Source organism: Jaculus jaculus, chromosome 1, assembly GCF_020740685.1.
Source record: "Jaculus jaculus isolate mJacJac1 chromosome 1, mJacJac1.mat.Y.cur, whole genome shotgun sequence".
Lineage (NCBI taxonomy): Eukaryota > Metazoa > Chordata > Mammalia > Rodentia > Dipodidae > Jaculus > Jaculus jaculus.
In genome coordinates this window covers 52,404,270-52,419,980 of record NC_059102.1, presented here as the reverse complement: position 1 = coordinate 52,419,980, position 15,711 = coordinate 52,404,270, and the positions used below count along the sequence as shown (strand labels likewise).

Genomic DNA, 15,711 nt, shown 5'->3' with positions numbered 1-15,711 from the left:
AAAAAGGTTGAATTTTATGTGACTTTTAAGTTATTTGACTTCCTTTTTTATTTCACTATTATTCATATTAAGGCATGATAATAAAACTAATTAAATGGAAAAGTTTAATTTTAATTGATTTTATGATGTATAACTAATTTAGCTTTTAAGATTTGTATTGCAAGCTTTAAATTTGTTCATATCTATTATATATTGGTTCAGAAATTTAGTAGTATAATTTTTATTACTATCTTTGGTAGTTCTAATTTTCTGCAATCATTCTTTTTAATGTTAGTTAGGTTGAAGAGTTGTATAACATACTGTAGGTTCTGGCATCTTTTAATGCTCTATTTCAAAGTCAAAGTGAGATATGTATGTATAGTCTTAGCGTTTGAAGGAATTACACTTAATGCTTAATTGTTATCAACATCTTTTTAAAAAAAATGCTTATTCATTTATTTGAGAGAGAGAGAAAGAGAGAGATGATAGAGAGAAAATGAGCACACTGTGCCTCTAGCCACTGCAGATGAGCTCCAGACACATGCACCACCTTGTGCATCTGGCTTATGTGGGTACTGGGGTTTTAAAACTGGGTCCTTAGGTTTTGTAGGCAAGCACGTTAACTGTTACGCCATCTCTCTGGCCCCCACCTTTTTAAAAATTTTATTTATTTAAGAGAGAGGAAGATAGGCAGAATGTCATTATCTTTTTGTTTTAAGAAATCTTAAAGGACCATTCTCACCTTTGTAACTCTTAATTTAAAATGGTATCATAACTTTTTAACTTTAGATGCTCTTAATTGCAGGATTTGCAGTTATATTGTGATTTTCCTGATATTATTGATGTCAGTATTAAGCAAGCAAACCAGGAATGCTCAAATGAAAGTAGAATTGTAACTATCCATAAACAAGATGGTAAAGTTTTGGTAAGTTTGTATTTATTATGACTAAGTAGTAGTTTTATTTTATAGTTGTAAGAAGTAAGGATTTCAGCCATAATACCAAACATACTTAGAAATTTTTGTTGTAATTATTAATGTAGCTCAAAAAATAAACACTCATAAGTAAACTTTTAAAATTGCATATAGTCTTTTGTATTAGTACCAACAGTATCTTCCCACAGCATTTTAATACTACTATGTATCTTCACTCATTTTTACAATAACAAAGCATAATTACTGCTGCCTTCTTTCACCAGTACTTGATTTGTGTTAACTACCTGTTGTAATGTTCATTCTTGACTAAAATATTTTTAATTAATAGGGATGTGCATAGTGTAAATCAAGCCCAATTAACAGGAAAAAATTAAAACAGCATTATATGGGATTTGTATAACACGTATGCCAGTTCAGCTTTACTTAAACTATGAGTCATAATTGATTCTCATAAAAATTTTATAGTAATATTTTAAGCTAGAATACAGATTAATGGGTTTTATTATGGCATTTCATATATGTATGTCATTATATTTTGTTCTAATTAATTCTCCCACTGCATTCTCTCAAAGCCCCTGCACCTCTCTGGCTGATTCCCTTTCTTTTCCAGATACTTTCCCCTTCTTTTTTCATATCATGTCTATTGTAGTACCCTTTCATTTACCCACTACCCTAAAATTCCTTTCTTGCCTCTATGATTCTCTTTTCAGCTGCATGATATGTGCATAAACACACACACTCTGATTTTAAATCTATGTGACTTCCACTTATGAGAGAAAATATTTCTGAGTCTTGCCGTATTTTGCTTCTTATAGTAATCTTGTTTTCCCTACCACATTTTATGAAGATGCTGTCTTTTTCCAAAGTATGTTTTTGACATCTTTGACAAAAAATAAATTATGTAGTTGTATGGGTGTATTTGTGGGTTCTGTACATTGGTATGCATACCTGTTTTTTGTGTGTGTCTTCGTTGCTGTGACTCTAAAATATAATTTGATCAGTGTTGCAATACTCTTTTTCCCAAGTATTTTTTTTTGGCTATTTGGAATCCTTTGTGATTCCATTTGGATTTTATGATTTTTTGTTCTATTCTGTGAACAATGCCATAGGAATTTTGATAGGGATGGCATTGAATTTGTGGATCACTTTTGGTAATATAACCCTGTCCATAATGTTAATTCTGTCAGTCCATATGCATAGAAGGTCTTTCCATCTTCAAGTGTTGTCTTAAGTTTCTTCAGTGTCTTAAAGTTTTCATCATAGAAGTCAGCTCATTTCTTAGGCTTATTGCTAGGTTTTGTTTTCTTTTGTTTTGTTTTTTGAGGTAGGGTTTTACTAGCCCAGACTGATCTGGAATTCACTATGTAGTCTTAGTCTGGCTTGTAACTCATACCTTGTCCTCCTGAGTGCTGGGATTAAAGGCATGTGTCACCATGCCCCAGGGAGAGAGGGAGAGGGGAGAGAGAGAATGGCATGCCTGGGCCTCCAGTTGCTGCATAGGAACTCCAGTTGCATGTGCCACTTTGTACATCTGGGTAATCTGGGGTATTGAGTTTCAGTCAGTAGACTTTGCAGACAAGTGCTTTAGCCACTGAGAAATCTGTGTAACCCTTGCTAGATATTTTTGATACTGTATCATGAATGGGATTTTCCCCTGGTTTCTTTCTTAACAAGCTCATTATCAGAATATAGAAAAGCTACTGATTTTTATATGTTGACTTTATATCTTGTCACGTTGCTGAAAGCATTGTCATTTCTAAGCATTTTCCAATAGAATTGTTAAGATCATGTCATTTTCCCTTAGGGATTCCTTCCTTTCCTGTTTAAATCCCTTTTATTCCTAACCATTGTCTTACTGCTGTGGCTAAGACATTGAGCACTCTATTAAATTAAGTGAGCACCCTTGTTTCATTTCATTTCTTACAGGAAATGCTCTCAGCTTTTCCCTATGGAATATAATGTTGATTATAGGTTTTGTATATATAGCCTTCTTTATGTTGAAATTTGTTCCTTTTATTCCTAGCTTCTTCGGGGACTTTATCTTGAAAGATTTGCACTTTACCAAAGTCCTTCTTCACTATGTTGAGTGATTATGTCTATTTTTGTGATTAGATTATTACACTTACTGATTTGTATTAAAGCAACCTTGCATCCCTACAATGAAAGCAACTTGATTGTGAAGTATGATATCCTTAATGTGGTTTTGAATTTAGTTTGCACATATTTTACTGAGAACTTTTTGTCTGTGTTCACCAGAGAAGTTGGGTTATTGTTTTTCTTTCTGTCTTTTTTGTATCTAGACCCAGTTTTGATAATGATGGCTTCATAAAATGAGTACTGGTAGTGTTCCTACCTTTGTATTTATAAAATAGTTTGAGGAGTGTTGATATTAGCTCTTCTTTGAAGGGTTGATAGTCTTGGGCTTTTCTTTGTTGGAAGGCTTATTTTTGGTATGTCAATATTGTAGGTTATTATGGATCTGTTTAAGAGGTTGGGCTTGTCTTGATAAAATTTTTGTAGATTGCATTAGTTAGCTCTTTGTTGTTGTGTCAGAATACCTAATAGAAGAAACTTGAGGGAGGGTTTATTTCCATTTAACATCTATCATGGCACAGAAGGGATGATGGCAAATGTCTGGTCACATTGTAGCCACAGTTAGGAAGCAGAAAACAATGAATGCTAGTGCTCAGCTTGCTCTTCTGGGACCTCGGCCCATGGAATGCTGCAAGCCCACAGTTAAGGTGATTCTTCCCAACTCAGTTAACCTAATCTAGGAACTTCCTTACAAATGCGCACAGAGATTCATTTCCTAGGTGGTTCTAGAACTTGATACATTGAAAAAATAAAGATTAACCATCACATGTGGCACATTTGTTTAAACATGTGTCTTTTTCTTCTTGATTTTCCAGTTTTTTGGAGTATAATTTCTGAAAATGTTCCCTAATAATTCTCTGGATTTCATTGGAATTTGTCGCAACAGTTCCTTTTCACCTCTAATTCTATTAATTTGTATTCTTCTTTCTTCCCTTCCTTTCTCCCTTCCTCCCTGCCTCCCTCTCTTCCTTGGTTAGTTTGACTAGGAGTTAATCAATTTCGTTAATTTTTTTTTTTAAACCAACACTTTGATTGCTTGTTACTGCTTTTTAGTCCCCTAAGGGACTAAATCCCTAAGGAAAAATGACATGATCTTAACAATTCTATTGGAAAATGCTTAGAAATGACAATGCTTTGATTTTATTATTTCTTATCACCAACTACTTTTGGGTTTGAATTATTTTCACTTTTCTTAGATCTTGAGCTATATCAGGCTATTTATTTGAGATCTTTCTGATTTTTTAAAACTTTTTCAAGGTAGGGTCTCACTCTAGCCCAGGCTGACCTGGAATTCACTATGTAGTCTCAGGGTGGCCTTGAACTCATAGCAATCCTCCTACCTCTGCTTCTGGAGTGCTGGGATTAAATTAGGCGTGTGCCACCATGCCCGGCTTGAGATCTTTCTGATTTTTAATGTATGTTCATAGCTATAAACTTTCCTCTTAGAACTGCCTGAGCTATATCCCAGAAGTTATGCTATATTTTCATTTCATTCTAGGATTAAAAAATTATTTCTAATTTCTTTAATGATCCACTGTTGATTCAAGACTATATTATTCAGTCTCCATATACTTATGTAATTTTTTTATAGTTTCTTGCTATTGATTTCTACCTTTATTGTACTATGAGCTGTTAAAATACAAGAAATTATTTTCATTCTTTTGTACTTGTTAAGATGTGATTTGTGGTTTAGAATGTGCTCTGTTTTAGAAAAGATTCATGGACTTCTGAGAAGACTGTATTCTGCATCTGTTGGATGGAATAGATCTATGATGTATTTTAATTGAGATTTTTTTGTTTTGGTTTGGGGACTTAACCTAAATATGAGAGTAGTGTACTAAAATCATTATATCAGGAAAAAGTCTATCCTTTTGTGAATATTAGTGTTAGTTTTAAGAAATTAGGAACCCCAGCATAGTCTTTTTTATCTTTCCTAATTTTGTCTAGAATCTACTCTATCTGATCTTCAAATAATTACTAGCTTCTTTCTTATTAATTTAGGTGCTTTTTAACCTCCTGGCTAAATATTATATTCATCTTATTTATTAATTTATCTTAAATATATATAGCTTTTATGTCTACCCTTTTCAGAATTACCAAATTATTACTGATTTTTAACTTGTTTTTCTGCCTACTGTAATATTCTTAGATTAAAATGTGTTTACTGTGAGTTTCTTGACAGTGTGAATGGTATTTTCATGGATGCTTTTACCTTGTGTACTTTGCATAGTGCTCCAGGGCCTAGCTTAGGAAGGACTTGATAAGTATTTCATGGATGGATGAAAGAATAGTTAATTGTTATCAAACATGTAAATCTATAATAAGCATCTCTGGGAAAGTTTAATAATACTATTGTGTACACCTTATGATAGCTGAAGAACTTCACTATGAGATAGTGTTTGAATTTAATTTGAAACTTGCAATAAGGAGAAGTTACATAACCTTCTGAGGTCATAGTATTGGTTAACTGATAAGGCATTTTATTTTATTATCATTATTATTATTATTATTTTGAGGTAAGGTTTCACTCTAGCTTAAGTTGACCTGGAATTTACTCTGTAGTCTCAGGGTGGCCTCGAACTCATGGCAATCCTCCTACCTTTGCCTCCTGAGTGCTGGGATTAAAGGCGTGCATCACCACACCGGATCATTGATCATTTTTAAAACTATGCTTTTGAATTTTTTGCTCAATACCTCAAATTTCTCAGTATCTTTGTGTTCAGTTTTTAAGGGTACTTTTGGAGGCCTTGGTTTTTCACATTGTTTGTATTTTTACTTGGTGATGGAATAAGTATCTCTTTTAGTCTAATTTGGGGGTCTTCTTAGCAAATACCCTTTTCTAGAAGGCTTAGGTCTCTAGCACTGCTCATGCAACAGCACTCTTTAGGCTTGTGCTATATGCTGGCTTAGGGCCTGGCCACTTAAGACTCAATTTTCAGTTTTAGAGCTTCATTCACTTTACAAGCTTCATTTCTTTGTATATCAGGACCCATGCTGACCACCTGAGTTTTGCAGCCTGCCATCCAGTCATATTTCCAGTTGCTCTAAAGCACATTTCCCTTCCCCTCATTTTGTGCACCCAGCAGAGTCAATTGTCCAGGCTAACTGGTGTCTTGCAAGTGCATCTGAGAGTAGGGTAACAATCAGTTTTGAGATCTATCTGTACTATGGTGAAAACCCAAGGAATTTTCATACTCTTGGCTACCATTTGTTTTGTGTGTTTGTTTTGTTTTGTTTCTCTACTAGTTATAGTGCTTTCAGATAACTGTGCAGTAGTAAGCGTCCCTGTTAGAGCAGGAAAGCTGCAAATTTTTTTTTTAAAAACTACCTTTATTTTTTATTTCTTTTTCAGTTACATACTTTTAAACAGGGACATGTTTCAGTATTCAGACATTCAGGCAATGTTGAATTCATTAGTGTTGACAAAAAAGAAGCATAAAAATGCAAAACATTGTTGGCTTAACCTGAACATACCTGCATCGCCTATTACTGACCAGTTTGTGTTACCAAAGACTTACTCTCTGGCATTAAAATGGAGTACTTAAAAATATTGCTAAAAAGCAAAGGTCCTACACACTGGTCTTTGCAGCAAATAAGGGTATTTGTATTTTTAAAATATTTAAGTCCATAATTGGATTAATATACACACCTTCTTATGTATAAGGAGTTCAGATCATATAAACACTGTACAGTCCAAAATGTCCTACTGAGAATAAAACTAAACAGGCTTATGATAAGAAATACAGATATCACATGTATGTACAAATGTCACAGACACATAAATTTGGTCAAATACTGTAAAGAAAGAAGTGGTTTCACATTATAATGGCCAAAACATCCATCTATCTTGCTCAAAGCATACAAAACTAAAAACTCAGTATTTAACTCTGTAGTTTAGACATCATGACAGTATTCAAACAGATAGAATGGAAACTGTTGACCAAATTATACAGCAAATGTTTTGCAGGCTGAGTGTAGGTCTTTAAAATCAGGAAAAGATAGTGCCTACAGTTCAGAGCAAAAATGATAACGATGTCCTGATCTGTGATACTCTTGTGGGTGCCTAATTCATTAAAGGAAAACAAAAACAAGGCATTGAACTTTTGGCTAATAAGAAAAATAAATTACAAAGTACAATTAAATACCTGTAAATTCAATAATGAAGTAAAAATATGTGGATTCACTTACTTTAATATATATTTTAAATGTTACTTTGAGACAAGAAAAATAAATAAGCATACCTGGAGATACACACGTAGACAGAGAGCTGGCATGAAGAAGTGACGAGTCATGAACGACAATGAGAACGAGGCCTGATCCTCTAAGTGTCTAGCCAAACCTTTTGACTCTTATTGAAAATGCTGGATAGCCGACTACGACAAAAGCTTATCTGTGTTTTCATGGCTTACCACAGAGCATAAATGAAAAGCGGAATGGACTTCCTTTTCAAACAACTGTCACTTTGTTCATATGCAGGCACTTCAACGACTATGGAGGCAAAGCACCTGACCATCGTCAACAAAACATTTTCCAATGATCACAGTTACCCTAAGGAGTAGGAAAATTCCAGAGAACCTGCAAGGTTGAACACAAGATGTATACAGGGCAACAGAGCAGCCCAGGTTTTATTGCTGGGAGCCTTTTCTTTTTTTAATCACAGACCAACACACTAAACAGACACCATTTCATTGCACACTGGAAGGTTTCTGCTTAGGGAAGAATGTGGCCATTCAGCAGTAGGCTACAGTTGGACTTTCTTAGGGTTCAACCTTACACACTGCAACAAGGTTCACATTTATTTCCTTTTCTTAGTGTAGTTCTTTAAACTCCAACGTACATTAGTTTCCAAGTATTCAATTATTGCTCTCTAACATACATTATTATCTGGAAGCATAAGGTTACATTATACCAATATCTGCATTGTTTAAAAAAACACGCTTTTCCCACTGCTGAGCACATGCTGCACACGGTGGTGCAGCAGCAGCCGAGCTCGTGTTTCCTGGACATCCCATCGCTCCGCTGGCCAGCTGCTGCCAAACCCACATGGCCCTTTCCTCAGTGCTGCTAGGCAGTGGCAGAAAGCTGCAAATTTTGAGGAGTCCCTCAGACCTGTGCTCAGAGCTTTCAGTCCTGCCTCACAACAAACAACATATGCCATGTTCGGTTCATTTTTGGTCTGCTTCAGTGCTGAGGTGTTGGGGGCCTCTGAGGCTCTGGCTCTCTGATTTGGTAGGAGTTGATTTTTCTCTGCACTGGTCTCCTTCCCCTTTGTGCTGGTATCCGGTTCACAGGAAAACATCACCCTTGCTTGTTTCGCCAATTGTCCTTAGTTTCAGTTGGGCCCAACATGGCTCAGGGAAATTTTGCAGAAGAGCGGGCGGAAAGAATGTCAGAGTCACATGTTGGGTCATGATTTGCAGAGACATTTATCATACCAATAACTGGGGGCTAACTCCACAATGCACGACCCATATACCTCAAGAAGGAGGGGCCAAGGGAGGGGGTAGATCACAGATGAGCCTAAACAGTGGTACCAAACTGCCTGTATTTACTGAAAAGAAAACTAATAAATTAAATTAAAAAAAAAAACATATGCCAGGGGACCAAACAATCCACTGGGCCTAGGTCTCTGTAGTAATCCTCTGCTGATGAGACTTGCACTTTGCCCCAGAGGAAAAGGCCACTGACCATCACACCTTTACCAGCCAGAACTTTCTGCTGCTTAAATTTTCAGTGGCCCTGTCAAGCCCTGCTCTCTCCACAACTACCTTTCAAGGCCATCTCCCATCCATACATGGGGGTGGAGTGTCCTTGGGCTCTTGGGTTACAGTTCTCTGCTCTTAGCTCCCTGGAGTTGCTCAATCTCAAACAATAGGCTGTCTTTTAAGATAGTGTTGGCTATATAGCTGTCTGAGATAGTGAGAAAACAGATTTCACTGTCACTTCCAATCCTCTACCAGGTTTAAGGTGAGTTTGCCCTTTACCCAGTTCTGCCTGTCTGGTCAAATCAGACATACTACCTTTGTTTTATTTTTCCTTTCCAACCCGGGGGGTCCTGGTAGAGGTATGGCATTTTCCCACCTTTCTCTGGGGAGCCTTTCTGCGTTGCTTCTCTGTGTTGTTCACTGTGCTGTCATCTTCCATGATACTCAGTGTTCTTTCTCTCTTCAGAATCAAGCCTGTTCTTTGCTACCATGACTTTTCTCATATAAAAAGTCACATGGAGGAAGCTTCTGAGCTGCCTGGAAGTCCAGACAAATGTATCATTTGTAGTTTAAGCACATCACACATTTTTCTCCTTAGTGTACATTCTTTTTATATGAATATTCATTGCAGAGCCAAGAAATGTGCTGTGATCAAATTTCTATTTTTTTATATAGTCTTTTGTTTTAACAGGAGTGAATAATTGCTTTTATTTCTGGGTTAGGGTCTTGCTGTAGCCCACGCTGACCTGGGATTCACTATGTTGTTTCAGGCTAGTGATCCTCCTACCTCTACCTGTCGAGTGCTGGGATTAAAGGCATGTGCCACCATGCCTGGCTGCTTTTTTTTTCTCTCTCTCTCTCTTTCCCTATGTCAATATATGTCTCTATTCCCTATAAGAACTCTGTAAAATAACTTCTTAGTACTATATTTCATGTAGTAAAATCTATCAAATGTTATGTCATCTCTTTTAAATTCTAGAGAAGACCCTCCTTGGTCCCTGGGTTTTACTGGGTAATCTTGACTGTAAACTCTGTGGGTACATAATGATTATACACATTTATAATCCTTGAGGATCCTTTTTTATCATTCTGGTAATTATCCTTTCTCTTACAATGAATCTCTTGATATTCTGAATCTATATCTGCCTTGTTTTTCTGGGTATATCCTTCAGTGTCTATTTTCATGGGGATGTGGTACATTAGAACACTAATTTAAGGGAGATTTTTACATCTTTATGATTTTACATTATTCTATCAAAAATAGTTAATTTTCTATATTTTAAAATATTTTTCTATATATGTTTCTATATACTTAGTTTCTTTTTTATTTTTGTTTATTTGAGAGAGAGAGAATGGGCATGCCAGGGCCTCCAGCCACTGCAAACGAACTCCAGATGCATGTGCCACCCTGTGCATCTGTCTTTTGAGGGTCCTGGGGAATCAAACCGAGATCCTTTGGCTTTGCAGGCAAGCGCCTTAACTGCTAGGCCATCTCTCCAGCCTTGTATACTAAATTTCTATATATATTCTATATTCTTTGTATATATTAATATCATAAACTGTATTATACATGAGTGTTTTGAAGTTTTTCTAATTTTATAGATCCTTTAGTTAAGTTTATTTCTATATACTACATCTTTTTGCTGCTGGGAATTTATTTTTAAATTATATAATCAAGTTGATTATTTTTATATATGAAAAGTAATTACTTTTACAATATTGGTGATGCTTTTCTATTAGGTAAAATATTACATTTTAGGTTGATCACAGTAAAAATTTAAAATACCACACTGTTGTATATCCATTGTTCTCTATAAATTTTCTTACTTAAATTACTTAAATTGAACTGAGTTACTTATAGTGTCCATATATGTATTTGTGAAAATTGTAGTTTTATGTTTTAACCATATATATATATAGTCTTATTACATATATGTATATATAATTTTTATATTTAAGTTATAATACAGAGATTATTACCTATATTTTAGTGTAGATATTCTAGTTTAGGGCATATCTGAAAAAAATAAGTTACAATAGTTTGATATCCTAATGTTTACCACATATATGTATATTTTGATGAGTAGTGTATAATTGGTATATAAAAATAAATGCTTATGATTTATAATTAATCCCAAATATAATAATAGATTAGATTCCTAGTTGAGGTACTTACATGTTAGTCTAATAGAGGTATGAGAATACAGTATAAGTATTAATGTACAATGAACTGAGATGGCTTGGTAGGCTCATATTTGAGAGAATTTTAAATATAAGACATGAGAATTTATTAATTTAGATTGGGTAGTTGTGAGTTATAAAAGAAATTTGAACAACATAGAAGAAAATTAACCCAATATAGTAGAGTATAAATACTGGAATTTAAAATTTATATGGTCTCATTTTTTTTCTGCTTAGGAAATTGAACTTAGTTCATTAAGAGAAGCTTTGTCGTTCGTATCATTGATTGATGGATATTATAGACTAACTGCAGATGCACACCATTACCTCTGTAAAGAAGTTGCACCTCCAGCAGTGCTTGAAAATATACAGAGCAATTGTCATGGCCCAATTTCGTGAGTCATTTAAAATTTAAAAGGCATAAACATTTAGAGGCTTTATCTGCAAGTTTCATATTCATGAACCAGTGGTAGAGCACTTGCCTAGTATGTATGCAACCTTGGGTTCAATCCTTGTACTACAAAATAAATAAATAAAATTTTAAAAGTAAAAACAAATGAGTAAAATAAAAACTTGTGTCTCTAATGAATGTGTATTGATTTTTTTCTTATTTCCTAAATAATGTTTTATGTATCATTTGCATTAAAGGATGTAGTAATTTTACTCTAGAGGTTATTTAATCAATATGGAATATGTGCTTACTTTATATGCAAACTATGCTATTTAATGTAAGGAATTTGTGCATTCTCAAATTTGTGCTTGATGCCAAACCCCTGTACATGTCATGGGGCAGTTATACTTGCAAAGATTTTGTACGATAGATACAGGGTTAGGAGTTTTAGAAAAAATATTAAAATATTACTGAACTCTATTTACATTAATCAGGTTAGAAAATGATTAGAATTATTTAGGACATAGGTTGCCATCTGTGTCCCAAACTATCATGACTATAAATTATACATATTAAGCACTTAGTTGCTAACACATACTGAATTAACTCTTAAGGGTTACTTAACAAAGAGACTTTGAGCTGGGAAGAGCTCAGTGGATAAAGTACTTGCCTTACAAGTATGAGTTCCCAATGCCCATTTAAAGTGCAGAATGTGGTGGTGCCCAGTTGTAATCCCAACCCTGGAGAGCAGAGACTAGAGGATCCTGGGGCTTTCTGGCTAGTTAGTCTAGCCTAATTGGTAAGCTTCAGGCCAATGGGAAACTCCATTACAAAGGAGGTGAATGGGTATCCTGTGGTTTCCACGTACATGCTCAGACATATATGCACATACGTACACACATGCACTCATACCTCACATGGTGCATGTACACACACACACACACGCGCGCGCGCGCACACACACACACACACACACACACACACACACACACACGCACCCCTACCTACCTACCTCTATGGCCTAGAATGTCACCCCGTGATTCAGTTATTGCCCAGCACTGAAAAACAAACAAACAAAAACCTTTCCTTAAATTTGAAATACTATGAAGAAGCCACAGTAATGCAAAATTTGAAATTTGGCATTATCTTTGAGTAGTCCAACTTTTACTGAAGCTTAAAACATGAGATGTTTATGACATCAACTAGTACTGTGCAGCAGAACTGTTCATAAATGCTCAGTATCTGGGTTTTCTAAATGAAATATAGATAGAATTTTATATTTAAACCTATTTTAATTTCTTTACATTTAAATACCTACACATGGCTAAGAACAACCATACTGACCCACATAGTTATAGACTTTGTTTAAAAAATTTGCTTCAGTGTAAACATAATTGTATGGAATTGTAAGTATGGTTGTGATGAAAAACTGCACTACTTGGGTATTATTATATCTATAATTTACATGTTTTGTACTTTAAACTCCATGCTTTCATTTATTTACTTTTACTCATTCAAGCAGTCTTTATAGGATATTGACTTGAGTACCTCCTAAATGCAGGCATTGTTTTAACTATGAGAAATATGAGTGAAACAAAAATGTTTTCTAGCTTCATCTCTATTAAGTCTTGCTTTTCTTCAAGTGGTGCAGCTTCAAAACTATAGACCAAGTAGTCGTCTTTTTCATTCACCCTGGGTCTTTTGGACTTTGGTACTAAACTAAATACAAAAATAATGCACATCATTTAATTGATAGTGCTGTGATAGAGAAGAGACATGAAAAATGTTTTATGACATGTTGTATGTATAGTTAAATGAAGGGTTTTTTTTTGTTTGTTTGTTTTTTTGTTTTTTGTTTTTTTTTTTTTTTTTTTGGTTTTCTGAGATAGGGTCTTACTCTGGCCCAGGCTGACCTGGAATTAACTATGTATTCTCAGGGTGGCCTCAAACTCACAGTGATCCACCTACCTGTGCCTCCTGGGTGCTCGGATTAAAGGTGTATGCCACCATGCCTGGCTTAAATTAAGTTTTTAACTTCATTCAGAATATGGTTTTACTACATATGTAATTAGAGTATATAAAAATCAAAATAATTTTATTTTTGGTTGTATTATGTCTTGTATGTGTCTTAAAGGCAGTATAATTGTCCTTTGAACTTCTTACAAAATAACTTGATACATTATTTTTTCTTTGAAAAATTATTGATAGCATATAAAGTGGGGAATTCTAAAAATTCCAAGTTTTAGATTTGATTGTTAATTGTTTGCATCTCATTTTGTCATGTCAGAGTGCTAGTTGTCATTCAAATTCTTTCTTTTTAACTCTTAGAATGGATTTTGCCATTAGTAAACTGAAGAAAGCAGGTAATCAGACTGGATTGTATGTACTTCGGTGCAGTCCTAAGGACTTTAATAAGTATTTTCTGACTTTTGCTATTGAGGTTAGTATGTCACATTGATTCATAGTAACGTGTTGTATAGTATATACTTGTCTATCATGCGGTATTTCCTTTTTAATATTCAGAATTAAAGCTCTGCATATGGTAACTGCCATGATAATGCTTAGTTTACCTCAGGGATTCTGCACAAACAAACATAATTCTTATGGTTTATGTAAAAGTATAAAGTGACATGTAACTTATTTTTATCTTACTAGCATTTATTTTTCTTGATGTTTTGATATTACCAGTGTATTGACATTCCATCAAGTGTGTCAGAGTCTCTCTTGTTCACAGAAATTGAGTATCAAATCATGTAGAATGAAATAAATGAGAACCAATTTTTCTTTTTTTTTTTTTTTTTCTGGTTTTTTTTTTTTTTTTTAATTTAATTTATTAGTTTTCTTTTCAGTAAATACAGGCAGTTTGGTACCATTATTTAGGCTCATCTGTGATCTACCCCCTCCCATTAGACCCTCCTTATTATTGAAAATGGGTCGTGCATTGTGGAGTTAGCCCCCAGTTATTAGTATGATAAATGTCTCTGAAAATCATGACCCAACATGTAACTCTGACATTCCTTCCGCCCCCTCTTCCGCAAGATTTCCCTGAGCCATGTTGGGTTCATTTTTGGTCTGCTTCAGTGCTGAGGTGTTGGGGGCCTCTGAGGCTCTGGCTCTCTGATTTGGTAGGAGTTGATTTTTCTCTGCATTGATCTCCTTCCCCTTTGTGCTGGTATCCAGTTCACAGGAAAACATCACCCTTGCTTATTTCGCCAGTTGTCCTTAGTTTCAGTTGGGCCCCTTCTGAGGTATGTTGGGGCAGCTCTCTTCTTAGGATCTGCATCTATCTGGAAAAGAGAAGCAGATTCTCCAACGGAGAGTAAGTTAGCACCCAGAAAATTGAGATAACACTTACTTTTTTGATAGACAGTTTGATAGGTGTAGGCCCTCTTATACCCCGTGATTGATGGTAGCTTGATATTGTAGAGTGGGCTTGTGTTTGGGTATGGTTCTGACTTGTTTCCCAGCTCCAGCTAAGGGTCTAGTACCACTGAGTGGATCAGTTAGCCAAATCAAGAGCAATTGATTCCTCACCATGGCTGTGTACCACTATTGCACTTGTGTGGGTATCACATCCAGTTAATTGTTGCTACTTAGGTTAAACAATGTGTTGCTTGGACAGATCTTGGTCACTTCCCCCAGTCGCCTATGTAGCGCCTTCTGGCACTAGACACGCTGACTGTCTGGGGACTGACTCTCTCCTGGCTTCCAGCCATGTCATTCCATTTTACGCGTCAGCTGCGTATGGAGTCTTCAGCAATAGGGTCTTACCACTGGCCTTTGGTGGGTCATCAATTACTCTGACAGAAGTCTGTCATTGTTTTGGGAAACCTTGTAGGTTTCTCTGATCAAAAGCTCATTGTGGATTGTAGGCCCAAGCTGGAAGTGGGGGTTACAGGTCAGTGTCCACTAAGAAGTTGAGGAAAAAGATAACTAATATACCAGAGTTAGAGAGGAGAGAGATAGAGGAGAGAGGGGGAGAGGGAGGGAAGGAAGATGTAGGAGACTTAGGTCAGTCTTGATCCTACCCTCTCCAGTGTCTTGTGGTTATGGCCAGTAATAGTTACTGGTTGGAACAAATAGAGCAATAGGGCAATAGGGCAGGGTGTGGTGGCACAGGACTTTAATCCCAGCACTTGGGACGCCAAAATAGGAGAATCACCATGTGTTCGAAGCTACCCTGAGAGTACAGAATGAATTCTAGGTCAGCCTGGGCTAGAGTGAGACCCTGCCTCAAAAAACCAAAATTAAAATAGGGTAATAGAAACATAAATCATAATACTTTTAACTAGTAATTTTTCAGTATTAGTAATAATAATTTATAATGTATGTTTAAAATGTAAAACAGCAGTGAAAGCTTACTTAGCTAAATGCAGATAGATCATCTTGGATCTCATATAAGATTATTCACTATCCAAAATTATCTT

General features: G+C 35.4%; 1 protein-coding gene across 1 annotated transcript in view; it reads left to right on the top strand.

The window, feature by feature from the left end:
* Jak2 (Janus kinase 2) overlaps nt 1–15,711 on the top strand; it is a 102,531-nt gene that overhangs the window by 52,328 nt on the left and 34,492 nt on the right. Inside the window, exons 7-9 of the mRNA XM_045153281.1 lie at nt 785–904; nt 11,131–11,288; nt 13,613–13,724. Of these exons, the coding sequence (XP_045009216.1) occupies nt 785–904; nt 11,131–11,288; nt 13,613–13,724 (390 nt within the window). The remainder of the gene's footprint in view (nt 1–784; nt 905–11,130; nt 11,289–13,612; nt 13,725–15,711) is intronic.